Source organism: Folsomia candida, unplaced genomic scaffold (assembly GCF_002217175.1).
Source record: "Folsomia candida strain VU population unplaced genomic scaffold, ASM221717v1 Fcan01_Sc015, whole genome shotgun sequence".
Lineage (NCBI taxonomy): Eukaryota > Metazoa > Arthropoda > Collembola > Entomobryomorpha > Isotomidae > Folsomia > Folsomia candida.
Genome location: NW_019091207.1, coordinates 2,161,637 through 2,179,036, shown reverse-complemented (window position 1 = coordinate 2,179,036; position 17,400 = coordinate 2,161,637). Strand labels below are relative to the sequence as shown.

At 40.4% G+C, this 17,400-nt stretch overlaps 2 protein-coding genes across 2 annotated transcripts; one reads left to right on the top strand and one right to left on the bottom strand.

Annotated features, from left to right (window-relative positions):
* Positions 1 to 214: 214 nt before the first annotated feature.
* On the bottom strand, positions 215 to 5,018 carry LOC110856367 (intraflagellar transport protein 81 homolog). The gene is made up of 13 exons (XM_022104852.2): positions 4,784 to 5,018; positions 4,418 to 4,551; positions 3,984 to 4,164; positions 3,839 to 3,901; positions 3,479 to 3,571; positions 3,188 to 3,403; positions 2,312 to 2,733; positions 1,676 to 1,784; positions 1,412 to 1,601; positions 1,206 to 1,321; positions 707 to 867; positions 512 to 640; positions 215 to 436 (listed from the first exon to the last, which is right to left on the bottom strand). Exons 1-13 carry the CDS (start codon positions 4,889 to 4,891, stop codon positions 385 to 387), a joined length of 1,974 nt encoding a protein of 657 aa, XP_021960544.1. The 5' UTR covers positions 4,892 to 5,018; the 3' UTR covers positions 215 to 384.
* A 123-nt stretch (positions 5,019 to 5,141) lies between these two features.
* LOC110856365 (centrosomal protein of 290 kDa) lies at positions 5,142 to 17,197 on the top strand. The gene is made up of 20 exons (XM_022104850.2): positions 5,142 to 5,292; positions 5,569 to 6,402; positions 6,855 to 7,127; positions 7,337 to 7,459; positions 7,805 to 8,708; positions 9,113 to 9,284; positions 9,360 to 10,234; positions 10,617 to 11,515; positions 12,136 to 12,714; positions 12,783 to 12,921; positions 12,993 to 13,035; positions 13,363 to 13,508; positions 13,579 to 13,877; positions 13,955 to 14,059; positions 14,155 to 14,331; positions 14,662 to 15,114; positions 15,526 to 15,692; positions 15,757 to 15,958; positions 16,034 to 16,223; positions 16,709 to 17,197. The coding sequence occupies exons 2-20, from the start codon at positions 5,596 to 5,598 to the stop codon at positions 17,002 to 17,004; spliced, it is 6,849 nt and encodes a 2,282-aa protein (XP_021960542.2). The 5' UTR covers positions 5,142 to 5,292; positions 5,569 to 5,595; the 3' UTR covers positions 17,005 to 17,197.
* Positions 17,198 to 17,400: the final 203 nt, after the last annotated feature.

The window sequence follows — 17,400 nt, the reverse complement described above, 5'->3', positions numbered from 1 at the left end:
TATTAGGTTTTATTTAACTGGGTTTTATTGGGTTTTACCTTGAAACTATACTCTAAAAGTTGAAAACATTTCTCATACGTTATTGCGAAAAATTTTTATTGAGTGTACTGCTTAATATTTAATAAAACCCATTAAAACCCGTGGGTCGTTACTTTCTGATTAAAACCCTGGGTTTTTCCTAACGCTGCATGAAGGGGCAGAAAATGACAAGAAATTTTACATATCTATCGTTTAATTTGTCATTTATTGTTAACTTATGCAAATGCAGATAATACACTAATAAATAAGTAATATTAATGGTGAATTGAAATGTAAACTGAAACGCTAATTAGATTAACTTTTTCATTGGTCAGACAGAACATGGTCACAGAACATGTCGAAAAACTATTTTTCCTGTATTATGCCTTCTCTGAGTTGTTTCTTGAGTTGAAGAACCCTGAATTGTATGAAAATCATATAAATGTTTAATTAATTATTATGGGTCAGGTCAAAGGTCACGAGCTAGACTTACTTGACCAGATCCCTCCACATGACGGCCTGTTGAATCCGTTCCGTTTGTTTCTCCGCGATCTCTTTCTCCTCCCCCTTCAAATTTTTAACGGCTCGTTCTTGGTCCGACACCTTGGCCGTCAATTGTTCTCTGAAACCATGATTAATTGAATAAATATGTGGAATTAGAATATTTGCAATGGATTTTATTTTTTACTTGTACGACTTTTGACGATCGTGACTACTTCCGGCAGCCGCATAGTTTTTAAGTTCGTCTTGAACGCGTTTCAAATTGACGTTAAAAATTGATATTTCCGATTTCAGCTTGCAATATCGTAGTTGGTCGTCCTGATAGCGTTTTCGCATGGATTCGACTTCCTAATGATCAAATACACAAGGAAATAAAAAATCAGATCATGTTTCGGGTAAAAGCAGATAACCATTTGCGATAAGAAATAACGGGGAGAAAGTGCTTTCTTGCAGCTAAATATTTTGACCTGCAGGAAATGCAAGGCTCAAGAAACGCCGCCCCGTCGCTATAAATACTTCATACGGCGCGTGGCTGGGTGGCGCATATTTTTGCACTTTCTCCCAGTTTTTTGCACCTCGCATTTCTCGCGTTTCTTGCTTTCCAGTGCAAAAATATATGTAACAAGCTTGCAAGAAACGGAACACTGCTAAAAACGGTACAAGATATAATTTTGACGACAACTTACACGAACAATGGACCCCAGGCTGGAGTCCACTGAGGACACGATGCCGTCATACCGTCGTTTCGTGGTATCGTGCTCATGCCCCAGAATTTGAGCTTGTTGTCGCAAACTGTTTAAATCTAAGGAGTAATAAATGATACTTTATCTTAGGCTCCATATGTAAATTAATAACTGTTTTGCATAAGTATGTAATTGCCTATTTTGTATACTTTTAACGAGAGGAGCAAGATCCACCTTTTTTGCAGCAATTTGATCATGCAATTCTTGCACGGTTGAAGACATTTGTTGCAAATTTTGTGACTTCTTCTCATCCACTCGGGCCTTATCGGTGGACACTTTTTCCAAATTCCCTTGCACACTTGTGAACCCCTTAATTCCAAGGCGTGCTTCCAAAGCGGACTGTAAAGTAGGGGGTTGGTTTTAAAGTAAATAATTCTTTGGGGGGCTGTGCTTTAGATTTTTTTTCGACTTACGACATCCACTGCGGAACTCTTTAGTTGTTCTTCAAGAATAAAAATAGTTTTACTCAGAACGCCAGACTCGGATTTCAAGTAGCTTATCTCTCCCTTCATTTGTTTATACCTGGTCATGAAGAATAAATGGTTAGTTAGACAGCCGTTTATAAAAATAGTAAAAAGGGGACAATTTTACGAATGAAAATAGATACATTTGTCAGTTGAATCAAGTTGAATGTGACGATGAGGACATTAACGTAGGACTCGATGACTCACCGTCAAAATTTTCCGGCTCTGGGAATTTATTTTAAAATTCTGGACGATAGTAGAGCAAGGAGTTGCCAATTTAAAAAATATACCCTTCAGATTTTGACACTTTTTTGAAGGAGGAGATTTCAAATTTAAGAAGACTTGAAAAATTGGAACTCATCAAAACTGGCTTAAAAACTCATCGCCATTCAATTAATAAACTTATACTGGCTATAAATTTGTCGTCCAGAAATTCAAAATAAGTTTCCGGAGCTGAGAAATTATTAAAAACGGGTTCATTTTACAGCGATTTTGGTGATGAATCCAGTCCTACGATAATCTTGGAGGCGATATATCTATTTGCATATGTATGTATGTACGCGATATATTTGCATATGTATGTACCTGGTACTTTTAATCCTCAAGTTCTTAACGTACTCCTTAAAGTCGTCTTCCTTGACGATTGTGTCGCCCTGCAAGGTCCCGAGGCGTTGCTTCTTATCCTGCTCGTCCTCCTTCAATCCGTTCAATTCGGACCTTTGTTCATTTATCTTTTCGACGAGGGAGGACTTTTTGTTCGCCACGATGGCCGCTTGCTGGCGAAACATGACCAAATTGTTGTCCTCCGACTTCATCATGCGTTTCATGATCATTTCGTTGATGTCGGATTTGACCTTGTCAATCTTATCGCGGATGTCCTCCAAATCCCGGGCGGTGAGGGACGTGTCGCTCAAAACTCTTTCATAAATGAATAAATCTTTCTTCCGCATTTCTATTTCCTTGGGTAATTTGTCATTCACGATGTACTTCGCCACGTCGACGTCTTGCTGAAGGAATAAAGAAATCAAAATTCATGTAAATTCATGAATTATCATGATCGATTTATAAAAAAAAATTCAAGTGTAATTAAAAAAATTAACTGGGCATTACAATTTTGTAGGTGATTATTAGAGGGCGGATATGTACTTACGAAGAAGGGCTGAAATATGCATTTACTAATTTAAAAAAAACGCCAAAATATTTTTAGAAAATATGTACGAAAAAATAGAATTTTCAAAAAATTTGTATTTTTGAACAAACTTGATATTTTAGATTTTTTGTGGTCCAATTTGTTTGAGCAAAAAAAATCGTCTCGCATTTTTGAAATATTTACGAAACATGTATAGGTATGTATTTTTGAAAAAAAATATCTAAAAGATTTACGAATTTTTCGTAAAATGACTAAGATAAATTCATAACCGCTCTCTGGTAATGATAGCTTATGTGACCAAAGGTAAGTACCTCCAAACGTTGGAGGATTCCTTCCGCCGTTGCTCCCGTGTTTGCAGCCCGGATTTCTTTGACCTGTCGCTGCAAACGTTGAATTCTTTGTTCGGCCTGGTTCAAAAGTTGGTTTTGGCTGATGTGCTGTTGAGATAACTCTCGCGATTTTTCCTTCTCTTTCCGAAATGCTCCCACCACTTCCAACGTCTGGTCAATATTTGGCGTCCCTTCCACCTGTGCATATTTACATAATATGAAATATGCAAATTACGGAAACAGTAGAAAAAATTGTATGCATTAATAATATACTTGTTGTTTCAATTTCTCAATTTTCCTGGACACGCTTTCTTGCTCTTGTTCCATGGCGTCAATGTCTTTCCGGATTTCGGAAGTTGTGAAACCCTAAAACCGGAAAACAAATAAATATTTTTTGCAGAATGAGTTTTACAGAGATATGTAATAAATAAGTAATTGCAAATTAGCAAAAAATACATTTTTTTAATTTGCGTAACTTATTTCGCTATTTTTTGAGTTTAATCAAAATTTACGGAGTTGAAATTGTAGGATTTCTTCTGAATATTTTGCATACCGTGTCCGAAAATTTTGACGAAACTTAATTACGAAAATTTGAAAAATGTAGGTTTTTTGCGAATTGCATAATATGATTACCTTTCGTTTCACTTCTTCGAGTTGCTTATGTGTAATTTTGAATTGTTCTATCCGCTCTTCATACTAAATGCATATATTTAATGGCTTATTATAATATATACCAAGTGGGAAAGTAGGATAATTGGGGGAGGAAATTAATATGTACCTGTTGATAAAGTTCTTCGACATCAATGTCCGCCCGAATTTCTTGCGGGATGTCAACCTTGACCAAGAATTTGGCCAAATATGCTCTCACTTGCAAGTCTGCGACTCTTGGCAGGAGCCACGCCAAGATTGGGTAGATAACCTTCGAACTACCGGAAACCAGGCCTGTTCTCAAAGTGGACCTACAAATATTAAGAACTTAAAATAATGAAGGACTATTTATTTACAGAGTATTTTGTCAACAATGATTAATAAGTGTGTATGGAAAACTCATAAATAAAAGATTTCGCCGAGTTTCTTTCCGGTAGGAAGGGTACCCAGAATTGAGGCGAACTTAAATCGTATGAAATTATTTAATGCTAAAAATATACGCGTAGAAATCCCTTTGGTCAAATATTTGCATTATTATGTAAAAGTATTTCTGAAAATTATTACGGGTCGTCTTCTTCCGGTTTATATTTCAGAACTCGTAACATGTTCAACATCCTAATTACGGTTTGTTCTGGATCTTCCTCCCGAATGTCGAGCTTATTTCCGGTATCAATTTCACCCAGGACATCGTTTAAAACCTGAAAGGGTACCGCAATCAAGTAATTTAATTACTGCATTACATAGTGGCGGCGTAAGGGGGGGGGGGACATTAGCATCATGGGATCAGAAAAGGAAGAAAAAACATTATGTTGGAGAAGTAAGGACTATTAACATGGGCTAGATATAATTTTACTGAATTTCTGAGGGGACAAGGTCCCCTTGCGGATGACATTACTTGATTATTGTGATTTTGTAAATGTATTAATTAACCTGCAGAAGTTGGTCAGGTTTCAACGAGTCGAATGAGATTACGGTGAACGACTTTGAGAAAGGTTTTTTCGCAAGTTCGTTGATAATGGATCTAATTATGTCCGTCATTTTATTCGATGTTTTTAAAATTTACATATATTTTACAATAAAATGTGTACTATAAGAATTATACAGTTTATTAAAAATTATCAAATCCTTTATTACACACGGCCCACCATAAAAATTCTTTACTCGGTTTCCGTACCCCTTTTTGCGATGTACGGTTTTAGGAGCATGGTTGCTCCTGGAAACGAGCGTCACAACACGCACGCACACAAAAGCTGAAATGATCTCCCCTCTCCGTTTCACTATTTTCTAGTTAGTCCGACAATTATGTAGCCTGCATTAATCTGGAAATGGATAGAATTTAATTAGCAAAATTGGATGTGGTCCAATTCCATGTGTAGCAAGAAGAAAGACACATTTTTGTCGATCTACTAATAATAGCGAATTAATAAGAGGGACACAAAGTAAGTATGCAAACAAACAGTATTGTTATTTACATACTAATATGCAAATATCCAATGGGTATATGTACATACGTTCAGTGGCCGCGGAAGCCGGGTGAGGACAGAGGGACAATTTCCCCAAGGTTATTTGATGTCCCCATCATCTCCCCATCTTATACAAACCCCTCCCTCCCCTATCCTACAATATTCACGTCCCCAGATGCCCCCACAGCTTCCGCGGCCACTACATACACAAAAAGGAAATACGTGTTTAACCCTAATGTCCCCTAATTACAGGAGAAGCACGTTCCTGTAAAAAGTATAATGGACAAGCCAAAACCCGCTCCGAGGAACAGAAATACACGAAACCGGAGAAATCGTGACCGTGATCGTGGCAAGAATTCTGCCTCCTACGACGACTCCCAACCCACTTCTCCCATCTTATCCACTCCAACGCCCGACTCGCCGTCTCCCATCAAAAGGCCGGACCTCCATCCTCATCGGAAAAGAGATAACAATAATGACCCAGAAGTAGACAACATTTCGCCAATTCCTTCCACCTCAACGACGCAAAAACCTCAACAACAAAATGCCGACGATCCTACAACGACACCATTAGAAAAAAATCCCCCCGTCAAAAAAGGAGGAGGAGAACGCAGCAGTACTCGAACTCGTCGTCGCAGGGACTCGACCGACGACGACGACGACGAAGATAACGACGACGATCTTATCGACGCGTCCGACCTGAAGAGACAAATCGATCGCTTAGAAAGAGATTTGCAGCGGAGAGATCGCGAATTAAATGAGGAGCGGATCGAAACTGAGAAATGTATCGAGTCCATTAAACGCTTGGAGAGAGATAAGATTGATTTGAGGAGAGAAGTTGAAGGGCTGCGGGACGAGGCGGAGGATTATCGGAGGGCATTGGACGAGTATAAGGAGCGTGCAGCGAAGAAATTCTCTTCTTCCGGAGGGGGGAAAAGGATGGCGGGGGGCGAGTATGACAACAGCGATGAGGGGGATGAGTACTACAATGATGGGAATGGAAAACAACAAAGTCAGCAGAGTGGGTTTGATATGACGGTGCAGCAGAAAAATCGACAAATACAGCAGCTAATTGAGGATACGGAGGTACATTAACCATTAACGTAGGACTCGTCACCAAAATGGTCAAAATTCGCATATTGTTAATCATTTTTCGGCTGTGGGAATTTATTTTAAAATTCTGGACAACGTGTGTTGCCAATTTTTTGAAAATATACACTCCAGATTTGACATTTTTTAAAGGAGGAGATCTCAAGTTTAGGAAGCCTTCAGAACTAAAACTGACTCAAAAAACTCACCTCAATTCCATTAATCAACTTGCTGATCGCAAATGAGTCGTCCAGAATTTTAAAATAAGTTCCCAGAGACGAGAAATGATAAAAAATTTGTTGATTTTTGACAATTTTGGTGATAAGTCATCGAGCCCTACGTTAATCAAATTAAGGATGAACAAATTATATACGTACATAAAAAATTAATGTTTCTATATTTTAATGATTTTCTGATTGATCAATTAATTACACTGTGTAATTAAACAGCGTCTGGATGACGAGAAAAGGTCCCTAGAAGAGAAATTGACCACGTTGAAGGAGTCTTTAAGTGAAGCGACGAAACAAATCGAGTCCATGACGAGTGACCATTTTGAGCAGAAGGGTCAACTTCAAAAAGGAGACGAGAGGATAAGGCAATTGGAGGAGGAGAAAACCGTGTTATCGATTCGGGAAAGAGAACTTTTGGGATATAAAGAGAGACATGACCAGTACTTGGAAAATCTCTGTAACGCTGTTGATATTCGGGTGGATGTTTGGAAGGTATGCATAATTTCATTGGAAGCGGAAGTGCGGGGACTGGAGGTCATTGCCCCCCCCCCAGAAATTCAGGAAAATTGTATGTTGCCCATGTTTTACCTCCTCTTCCAATCCCACAATGTTAATAATGTGGGATCTCCCAACTTCCGCCGTCTCTGATGATGAGCATTATTTGGGAGGAATAAAAATCATAACTATTTTATTCCGAACAGAAAATGATGTTTGACAAGGACGAGGAAATTGATCGCCTAAACGCAAAAATTTCTACGTTAATGAGTCAAATCCCAAACACCCAGATGGACTCGGAGAGAACGACGGTGCAATTATTGAATCATGTAATTTACATATTTCGTCTTGTCTAAATGCATATTTGGCCAAACTAGTGTCAATCGATCTCAAATTTAATTAGTATAAAATTTACAAACGACACGATCTCCCAATTGGCACGTTTGATAGGGATATTTGCATCTTATGAGTAGAAAATTTAGAAAGTGTAAAATTTGTTAACTTTAGGCCATGTTTTCTCTTTTTTGGATGCAAAATCTCCGCAAAACCTGCCCAGTGAGAGATGATGTCTTCTGCAAATTTCACACTAATTAAATTTGCAATAAATTGACACTAATTTGGTCAAAATCGAAGAGGATGCCCTGAGAGACAATTATTAATTTCTTTGCCCCTAGAAACTCGTCGAACGAGAACACCAAATCGCCCTTCTAAACGAACAACTTGCCCAAGCCACCGAAGAACTCGAGTCCACCTCCTCCTTCATCGCATCCCTCCAATCAAAACTGAACCTCACCGAGGACTCCAAAAAGACTGAATATCTCGTCAAATCCCTCCAAGTAACGGTCAAAAAGCTGGAAGATAAATTAGACCGGAGAACCAAACAGTTGTCCGCGGTCGAGAAAGAGGCGGAGGACAAGTCCAGAACGGTGACCTCGCTCATGGGGCGCATGGCCGCGTACGAGGCGGGCCAATACGGGCTGCCGGAAGCCGTCTCGGAAATCAAGGACCTCAAAATCCAGATCCGCATCCGGGACAAGCAGGTCGAAGGGGTCACGCAGGAAATAAATATTCTTTACATGCAGGTCAACGATCTCCAGGAGGAGAGCGAGATGCTCAGAGAAAAGTTGGGCGTGGAGAAGGAGGCCGACATCAGCCGAGAAACGAAGCGCTACACGCGCACCAAGAAGAACGAGTTGTCCGCGTTGAGGTCGAAAGTGGGGAATTTGGAGGAAGAAGTGGTCACCCTGAAGACGAGGAATTACAGTTTGAAAAAGCAGTTGGCGCAGGTGGACATGAATCCGGAGCAGATTGTGGTTCCGAATTCGGGTGGTGGGAGTTACTTGCCGGACATGGATCGAGAGAGAGACGGGCCGGATGGGGGGACGGGGTCGGTGGTGTCGGATCGTGTTTCGACGGATCCTGTGGGGACGACGAGGGGGGATATTTTGGTTAGGAATTTGACCGGATTTGGCGTCAAGAGTGAAGAGTGGAAGGAAAAGTATGAAATTATACTGGAAGAGAATAGTGCGTTGAGGAGGGGACTGCATGAGATTTTGGATTGCATGCACAAAATGACAGGTAGGATTTTAAATATAATAGAACCATTACTGTTGCAATTTATGTAGGTCTCCCAAAGTATTCTCTCAAAGTTTGAGCAAAGAGAAAACTATTAGTGTAAATCAATCGCAAATTTAATTGGTATTAAATTTGCGAACGACACGGTCGCGTTTGATATTTGCATCCAAATAGGAAAAAATACCCCCTAAAAGTTGACAAATATTACACTTTGCAAATTTACTGCGCATTTTCTCCTCTTCGGATGCAAATTTCTCCGCCAAACGTGCCCATTGGGAGATCGTGTCATTTGCAAATTTCATATTCATTAAATTTGTGATCAATTGACACTAACACCAAAAGAGGGAGACCATATATACCTCCATTAATCCTTAAGTTGTGCATCATTGCGTATTACAATGATTTAGACGATGGCAACACGGAAGTCATGATCCAAGCCCCCGTTTTGGAAGAACTCCTCCGTGAAATGTCCGCCCGTGGGATAATCAACTATCCCTACCCCATCTCCAGCTTCCACATGAAAGTTTGCAATTTAGAAGGAAAGTGTTCCCAGCTTCGGGAAGATCTTCACCGTTTACGGTTCGTCACTAAATTTTCTCGCTAAATATGTATGACACAATAATACATACATATATTTCTGTACAATTATTCCAGACAAGAAGAACGGCAATGTCGCGAAGAGCTGTTCGAAGCTAAAAATACCATTTCAACATTAACCGAACAACTAAAATCAGGAGTTGACACCCGTCCATCGCAACATTTCATGTCATCATCGTCACCACCACCACCACCATCAAATCAAGAGAGACGTGTCACATTCGAACGAGGAGAATCATTGGACCGCATTGATTCCGAAGTTCACGAAATTTCAAACAAAACTCGTCAAGAATCAGGAAATTTACATCACGACTCGTTCTCAACAAACCTTACTTTTCCAAAAAGACGAGACTTCGTGGTGGAAGCCCTGCAAGAAGAAATCGTCTCCCTTCGCACCCAAAATGAGTCCTTGGCACGCAGCGTGGAGCAGGAAAAGAGTCAAAAAATGGAACAACTCGAAGCCTTGGTCAGCAAGGCGAATGAGCTCGTGACGAAGAACGGCGACGATCCTCCTGCCGCCCAACTCAAGATCGAGTACTTGGTCGCCATCCAAGAAAACCAGACGAACGAGATCAATTCGCTGCTTAGAAAATTGGCCCAAGTCGGGAACGAATACATGGCTCGGTTGGGCCACCTGGAACGATTCCAGTTAAAAGCGATCCACCAGATCACGACGTTTCATCAAGTTCTCGAAAATAGCGTGCCAATCCATCTGTTCCACAATGCGAAGAAGGAAATCCGTCACTTGTCCGACAAGCTGGTGGAGTTGGAGGAGAAAGAAGCCACCGTGGTGGTGAAGACGGTCGCGTTTCATAAGAATACGGCGGAAATTGCGGAACTTAGGAAGGAGAGGGACGCTCTGGAAGAACAGCTTGGCAAATGTCAGGCGAGATTGTTGGAAACTGCGGCGAAATTTGAGGACAAGACGAAACGTAGGACTCGATGACTTATGCATTGCTAAAATTGGCAAAATAAGCACATTTTTAGAGATTTCTCGGCTCGGAGAATTTATTTTAAGATTCTGAAAGACGAATTTGTAGAGGAGGGAGTTGGCAACTTTTTAAAATATACACTCCAGATTTTGACACTTTTTGAAGGAGATCTCAATTTTACGCAGCCTTCAGAAAAATTGAAACTGTTCGAATGGCTTAAAAAACTCGCCGTCATTCTATTAGTCAACTCACTGCCTACAAATTTGTCGTCCAGAATTTTAAACTAAATTCCCAGAGCTAAGAAATGATTTAAAATGTGCTGATTTTTCCAATTTTGCTGATAAGTCATCGAGTCCTACTTAAAAAACATTTACCTCCCCAGCACCACCGGATTCAGAAAATAACCCCGAATTTTCCCTTCAACTAAGTCAATCCTTAAAAAAATACGACGACCTGAAGGACAAATTTGACGCTGTAGAATCCTCCAAGAAAAAAATCGAGTCCGAATTTCACGACCTCACCGAGAAATACAACACCTGTGTCTCCACCGTGAATGAGAAATATATCGACACCGTGGCCCGAGAAGAGTACGACCTCCTCGTCAACAAGTTGGTCAACACGGAAGAAATCTTGGTCACGGCGAAGGACGAATGTCTAAAGTGGAAGGAATTAGCGGAAATGACGCAAAATCAGATCAAGGCAATCGAAAATATAAAATACTTTGAAAAAGTAGAGCTTGATTATTTGGCAAAGCAGGTTTTAGAACTTCAGTCCGAATCCAGTGAGAAATCGTTACTCGCAAAAGCGCATCATCACATGCTCACCGGCGACAAGGAGAAGCACTTGGCGATCCAACAGGTGGAAAAACTTCTGTCGAAATTGTCCCAGTTGGAGGCGCATTCTTTGCAACAATCGAAAATTCACCAGGACAGAGAAATGTCGCTGATTTCGATGCATACACATGTCATCATGCGGTATCGGAATCTCTTCGCGGCGCTGCATGACTCGCAGACAGCGCAGAATTATAATTACACGACGAGGAGCGTGACCAAGATGAAGACGTCGAACAGTGATGTTAAAGAAGCGTTTGAACTGTTTGAGAAGACGAAGAGGAATTGTGGGGAGTTGGAAGAGCAGTTGTTGGAAGAGAGGTTGAAGGGGGAGGAGTTGGAGGAAAAGTGTAAACTTTTGGAGGGGATGGTTAATTCGTTGAAGGAGGACGGATTGGGACAGGAAGTTGTTTTTGAATCGGTCCAAAAAGCGCAGGAGGCACGGGTTGAGGTAATTTTTAAAGAAAAGAAGGGATGGAAAAAAATGTAGTATTTTGAGCAGCGTTCTTCCCAGGGTTTGGATTTCTGGGAGTGTTACACCCACAAAAAGACGAGAATCTGCAGCAGTCAAATAAAAAAATCCAGGTTTTGTGAAGAAATTAATTTTTTATCGCTGTCAAAATACTTTATTCTTTCTAAGAAATTGTGAAAACACTGCATTTTGACAGCGATGAAAAATTAATTTCTTCAGAAAACCTGGATTTTCAGAAGACAGAGACAGAGTAGAAAACAAGTAGTACGAAAATACAGGTTTTGTGAAGAAATTAATTTTTCATCGCTATCAAAATTCAGTGTTTTCACAATTTCTTAGAAAGAATAAAGTATTTTGACAGCGATAAACAGTTAATATCTTTAAAACAACCTATATTTTCGTCTGATTGTTGCATTTTCCATGCAAATTCTCGTCTTTTTGTGGGTGTAACAAACAACGCCCCTGGAAATCCAAACCCTGGGAATAACAGGGCTCAAAATACTAAATTTTTTATAAAATATTTCGTCCAACTCTAAAAAAAATATGAAAAAATAGTTTAGTATTGTTGAAAAATGTGCAAAATGCAAATTTATGCATAGGCGACACGATGGAAAAGGAAAGCCGAACAGAAGAGCAGAGACTGCTTATCCCTGCAAGAATCGGTCCATCGACTCGAAAACATAACGCACGAGTTGGAGGATGACCGTTTAAAATTAGAACACGCTCTGGAGCTCAAGGACTCCCTGACGTCCACACTAATCGGAAAATCTGTGGAAGACCTTCACCTCCGGATGGTCCCTTCTTCTCATCAAGGGCTTCATCATCAAGGGCCCCCTCTGATTGAGACCCTCTCATCAACCTCGATGCCCTTGTTGGCCGTCAGTTCGACCAGACTTGACACGAATGCGACGGAAAATAAGGAATGTCAAATCTCCAGCGTTCCTTCGCATGACCACGTGTCCGCTGCTGCCCACGTGGAAGAGTTGTTACTGGAGAAGAACGGGCTGATAAATTCCTTGCAAATGATGACGATTAGAGTTGCGGAGCTGGAGGGAAACGTGCGGGCGAAGGAGGAAGCGTTAAATGAGATTAAATTCATTCGGGCACAACAACAGGAACGAGATGGTCATCATAAAAGACCAACGTCTGCGGATTCAGATCTCCAAGATGCTTTAGTGGTAAGAACTTGTTAAACACAACTTTTTATCACCATTTCTGCCGAATAGTTACTGAGGATTTTGTTTAGGTTGCACGGGAAAGCATGACCTCACTGCAAGAACGCTTAAAGTCGAAGGAAGAAAATGTCAACCAGTATCGTCGACTTCTGGCCGAAGTTCGAAATGAAATGCAGACATCGACTGAACGTCATGTCCAAGAAATGCGAGGTTAGATAAGGAGCAGAAAAATACTTTTCTAAATTTCTAACCTACATATTTAACAATATTCAAATTTATAGCACTTCAAATGACTATACATCAACAACAACAAGCATTCACAAGGTATCTAATCTACATGTGTGCATAATAAATATGCAGTGTTTCGGTTTTTGAGGGTTTGCTCCAGTTCTCGTATGCAAAGCAAGAAATGCAAAGTGCAAGAAAATGGGAGAAAAGTGCAAGAAATATGCGCTTTCTACATAGCCATGCGCCCAATGAAATACAGCGGTGAGGCGTCGTTTCTTGCACCGTGCAGGTCAAAATAGCTGCTAAAAACCCACTTCCTTCCCCCCCGTTATTCTGGGTTGCATGCATGCAACTTTCACCCGAAACACTGCAAATAAGTATATTCTTAATCATTTACTACTGATTTTTTATTGAATATTTAAGAATGAAGTCCACACTGAGCCATCCAGTGAAGGACTCTCTGAACGTGGAAGGGACCATAAAGGACCAATTGACACGAATTCATGAACTCGAGGATGAAGTATCTCAGCTTCAGCATGCAATGAGTAATACTGCTGCTCAACTAACGGGTAAATGCTATTATTTAAACACTAGATTTATTTATGACAATCTTCCAATTAATTTTTTGTCCTGATCCAGCTGCCCGGAGTGAAGCGCATCGATGGAGATGTCACGCCGAAGCGAAAATGAAGGAGGCCGACTCCGTGCGTGACCAGCAACAGGTGAATTTGGAAAGTTTAGAAGAACTTGGTTCCGTTCGGCAAGAATTGCGTGAAACACAACGAAAATTGGAGGAGTCTCACCAACAATTGGAAAACGTGCGGAGCAATTCCCTCAAAGATAGTGGGATGACAGATTTGGTGAACGTTTTAAGGGGTGAATTAGAGGAAAAGGACAAACAGATTGAGGCGTACTCCAAGAGTTTGCATAACCTTAAGGTGGTATTACATAGAATTGAGGACGTATTGGTTTGTGTAAAGACTGAATTAATTATGTTTATTGGTAAATTACACAGAATTCTGGAACGTATACAGAAAAGAGTTCTCTGGAAGAGAAAATTCAAACGAAAAATTCTGAAGTTTCTTTTCTCAAGGAGCAAATTAACGAACTTCATAAAACTGTGGGATTTTTAATAATTATTACTCAACTATTTATACTGCAAAGTGGTCAACACAATGATTGTAAGTATATGCAAATGTATGTACATGAAAATAGGTGGCTGCCCAACAAGTCAAGATAAGCAAGTCTGCTAAACCCGTTGTCCAAAGATCCGCCGATCTTGACGCGTTACGAGCCAAGCTGCAAGAACTGACCGAGGCGAAAGCAAAGGTAGATAAGGATTTTGCTGACCTTAACAGAAAGCGAGATGAAGACGAGATGAAGAAAATCAAAGTAATCAATTTCATAAATTGTCTCAGTGTTTCGTTTCTTGCGAGTTTGTTACATTTCTTATACTGCGAAGAAACGCAAAAAATTCGAGGTGCAAGAAACTGGGAGAAAGTGCAAGAAATATGCGCCATTTAGCCACGCGCCGCGTGAAGGAATAGCAGCGGGGCGTAGGTTCTTGCAGGTTGCATTTCTTGCAAGTCAAATAACTGCAAAAATCACTTTCTCCCCATTATTTCTTGCACGTGGTTACTTTCACCCGAAACACTGATCATTCCTACTAAATTATTACGTCAAAATTTGCATAAATTTATATGTTAAAATATAATTTTCTAGTCGGCCGAGAGGGTTGCGCGTTTTGAAGAGTCCAAGAAATGGAAAGCCACCTTAAAGACGGGCGAGATTCGAATAAGCGAATTAGAGTCGGAAATCGAGCGTTTTAAAAGCATTGTACAAAACTTGCGTACGAGCATCAGCCGGATGGAGAAGGATAAGATAATTCTGGAGACCAAGTTATCCTCGTCGCGACAAAATGACAACACGAGATCGAGTTCTGCCTCGACGAGATTCTCGTCAGACTCCCAATTGTCGTCTCAACAAGCGCACATTTTGGCTCAGGGAGAAATTGCAAGGCTAAAAATTGAGATCCACGACTTGCAAGAGTTGAACGAGAAGACCGAGTTCGAAGGTCGGGAGGAAGCTGAGCGATTGAAAATGGAAGTGAAGCTGCTTAAAGAAAGAGTCGTTTCGCAAGAGAGACAATTGACGGCGTATCAAATCGCACAAAAGGCATGGTTTGCTAAAAGTGGGAAGTTTTGGTGAAATTTGGGATTATTTTGTGCAGAAATTTAGCTCGATTTTCTGCAGAAATCTTAACTGCTTTCTTCCAGATAATTTGCCCCGATTTTCTGCAGGAATTTAGCAAAACTTGCTGCAGAAATTTGGCCCGATTTCTGCAGAAATTTGGTCTGATTTTCTGCACAAGTTTGGCCCAATTTTTTGAATTATTTCTGCAGAAAAACTGCACGCAGAGCGATTTGTGCAGAAAATTATGCAGGGTTATGCACATACGGTTGTGCAGAAAGAAATTTTCTGCAGAATTGTGTAACAACAATTATGCAGAATACAATATGCAACGAGCTTTTGTGTCGATTACTGCAGAATTTGACACAATGAAACACTTGTGAAATTTTCTTCCAGGGTGACGCCCAAGTGATCACAGAGATTGAAAATATGTCACTTCGAGAGGCTCATGTTCAGAAAGAGATACGACGCTTGGAAGAGGACAACCTGTACTTGAACCTCCAGATTGAACAGCTTCGCCTCGAATCACCCAGACTTCGGGATAGGGTTCAGCACCTGCAAAAGTAAATCTACATATTTATATAGCACATGTCTAAACTTTAAGCATTAACTGCTCTGCTTTTTCAGAATGGTTGAAGCCTTGAAGTCCGAGAAGCCTTTAGTAGCGCACAGTGACGCGGACAAAAAGAGTCAAAAGTCTCTGAGCGAATTGGAGAAAACGATTAACGCACTCAAAGGCGTCATCAGCAAATTGCAGTCGGAAAATAAAAAGCTACAAATGCGTCCACCACCCACAGTTTCGAACGTCGTCAGCAGTGAAAAGTTGAAGGTGACAGTATTTATATGACGAAGGTATTTAATTGATGGGTTAAACCTAAGGTTAAAGCTTTTCGATTTTTTGCAGACGTCGGTTGGGAGTATTGTTGAAGAGAAAAAACTGCTCCTTGACAAAGTGGAGTATTTGGAGCATGAAAATGAAAAATTGACTAGAAAATTCCTGGAAGCGAACGGAAGAACAGAGTCATTAGAGGAGAAATTTAATGATGTAGAAAAACGGGCAAAAAGTGCAGAAATGAGGTTAAAGACTTTCTTAGGTAAAGCTACTTTATAGCTGTAGTTAAAATATTTTGCAGATATTTGCATATGTAAATATTTCTTATGCTACATTTATTAACGAGCGAAACGAAGTGAAGCGGAATGATTGGGAATTTCAATTTGGGATCGATCTGTCAGACCAATAACTTTCGAAGAAATCATTTTTTTAGTTCTGCTTTCTACACCTAATTTTATTTTAAGAGGGAGTTTGTTACCTTGTGGGTCAAAAGGTCACGACGCCACGGCGATGATTTCAACGGTCAAGAGTATTAAATTTTTTGTTTTGACGATTTTAGACATAGTTTAGGGCGGAGGTTTCAGAAACCAGCACCATTTCTACGTACTGGTAAACGAGGTCAAAGGTCATAAAATGTCGAAATGCCAAAAATACCCAATTTTCCTGACAAACGATGCACATAGAGTATGCATCTCCGTTTCCACGAGTTTGTTACTATGATTAACTTTCACTCTCGTTTTATTTCAGATGTTACCAACAAAAATAATTCCCCCGTCTCCTCTGAGACTGCTGAGCAGGGATTAGTCGACGTGGAACAAGGTCACCCTTCTTCCCTCGGTTCGAATGTGAGTGCCCTTCATCAGAAATTGAAGGCCATGCAGGAAGAATTGGACACCAAGAATCGGCTCTTGGCCGCTGCCAAGCATTCATTACGAGCCGCGGAGAAAGCTACGGCGCCCAAACCGACGACGTCGCCAAGGCCGAGGGACGATTCTGAGCTCCCTGTAGCCGCCACCACTTCCGCGTATCTAGCTCTCGTGTAAAAAAATATCGTCTACCTCGATAATTTAGTTATAAAAATAATTTAAAAAATGGATATGTAAACAATGAACTGAACGCCAAAATAATGACGACACGAGACAAGTTTTTGTACTCTTTATAGACTTGAAATTGTTTTAATTGGTGGATTTCTGTATAAATAATAAAACTTTGTGGTGTTTGTTAATGCAAAATTTATTTTTTTGAGTATTTTTTTCCAACCGCTTATAAATTAAGCAAAACGAGAGGGGGCAGGGGGGGGGTGTAAGGCTCCAATGATATCGTGCTTACATATGTGCCACATATTAAACGGGGGGTCTAGAAAATCGCGATTTTTGCATTACATAATTAATGGACTGTCCCTTGGGACACTTTTTTGTGTAGGTCTCGTTTAAAAAAAT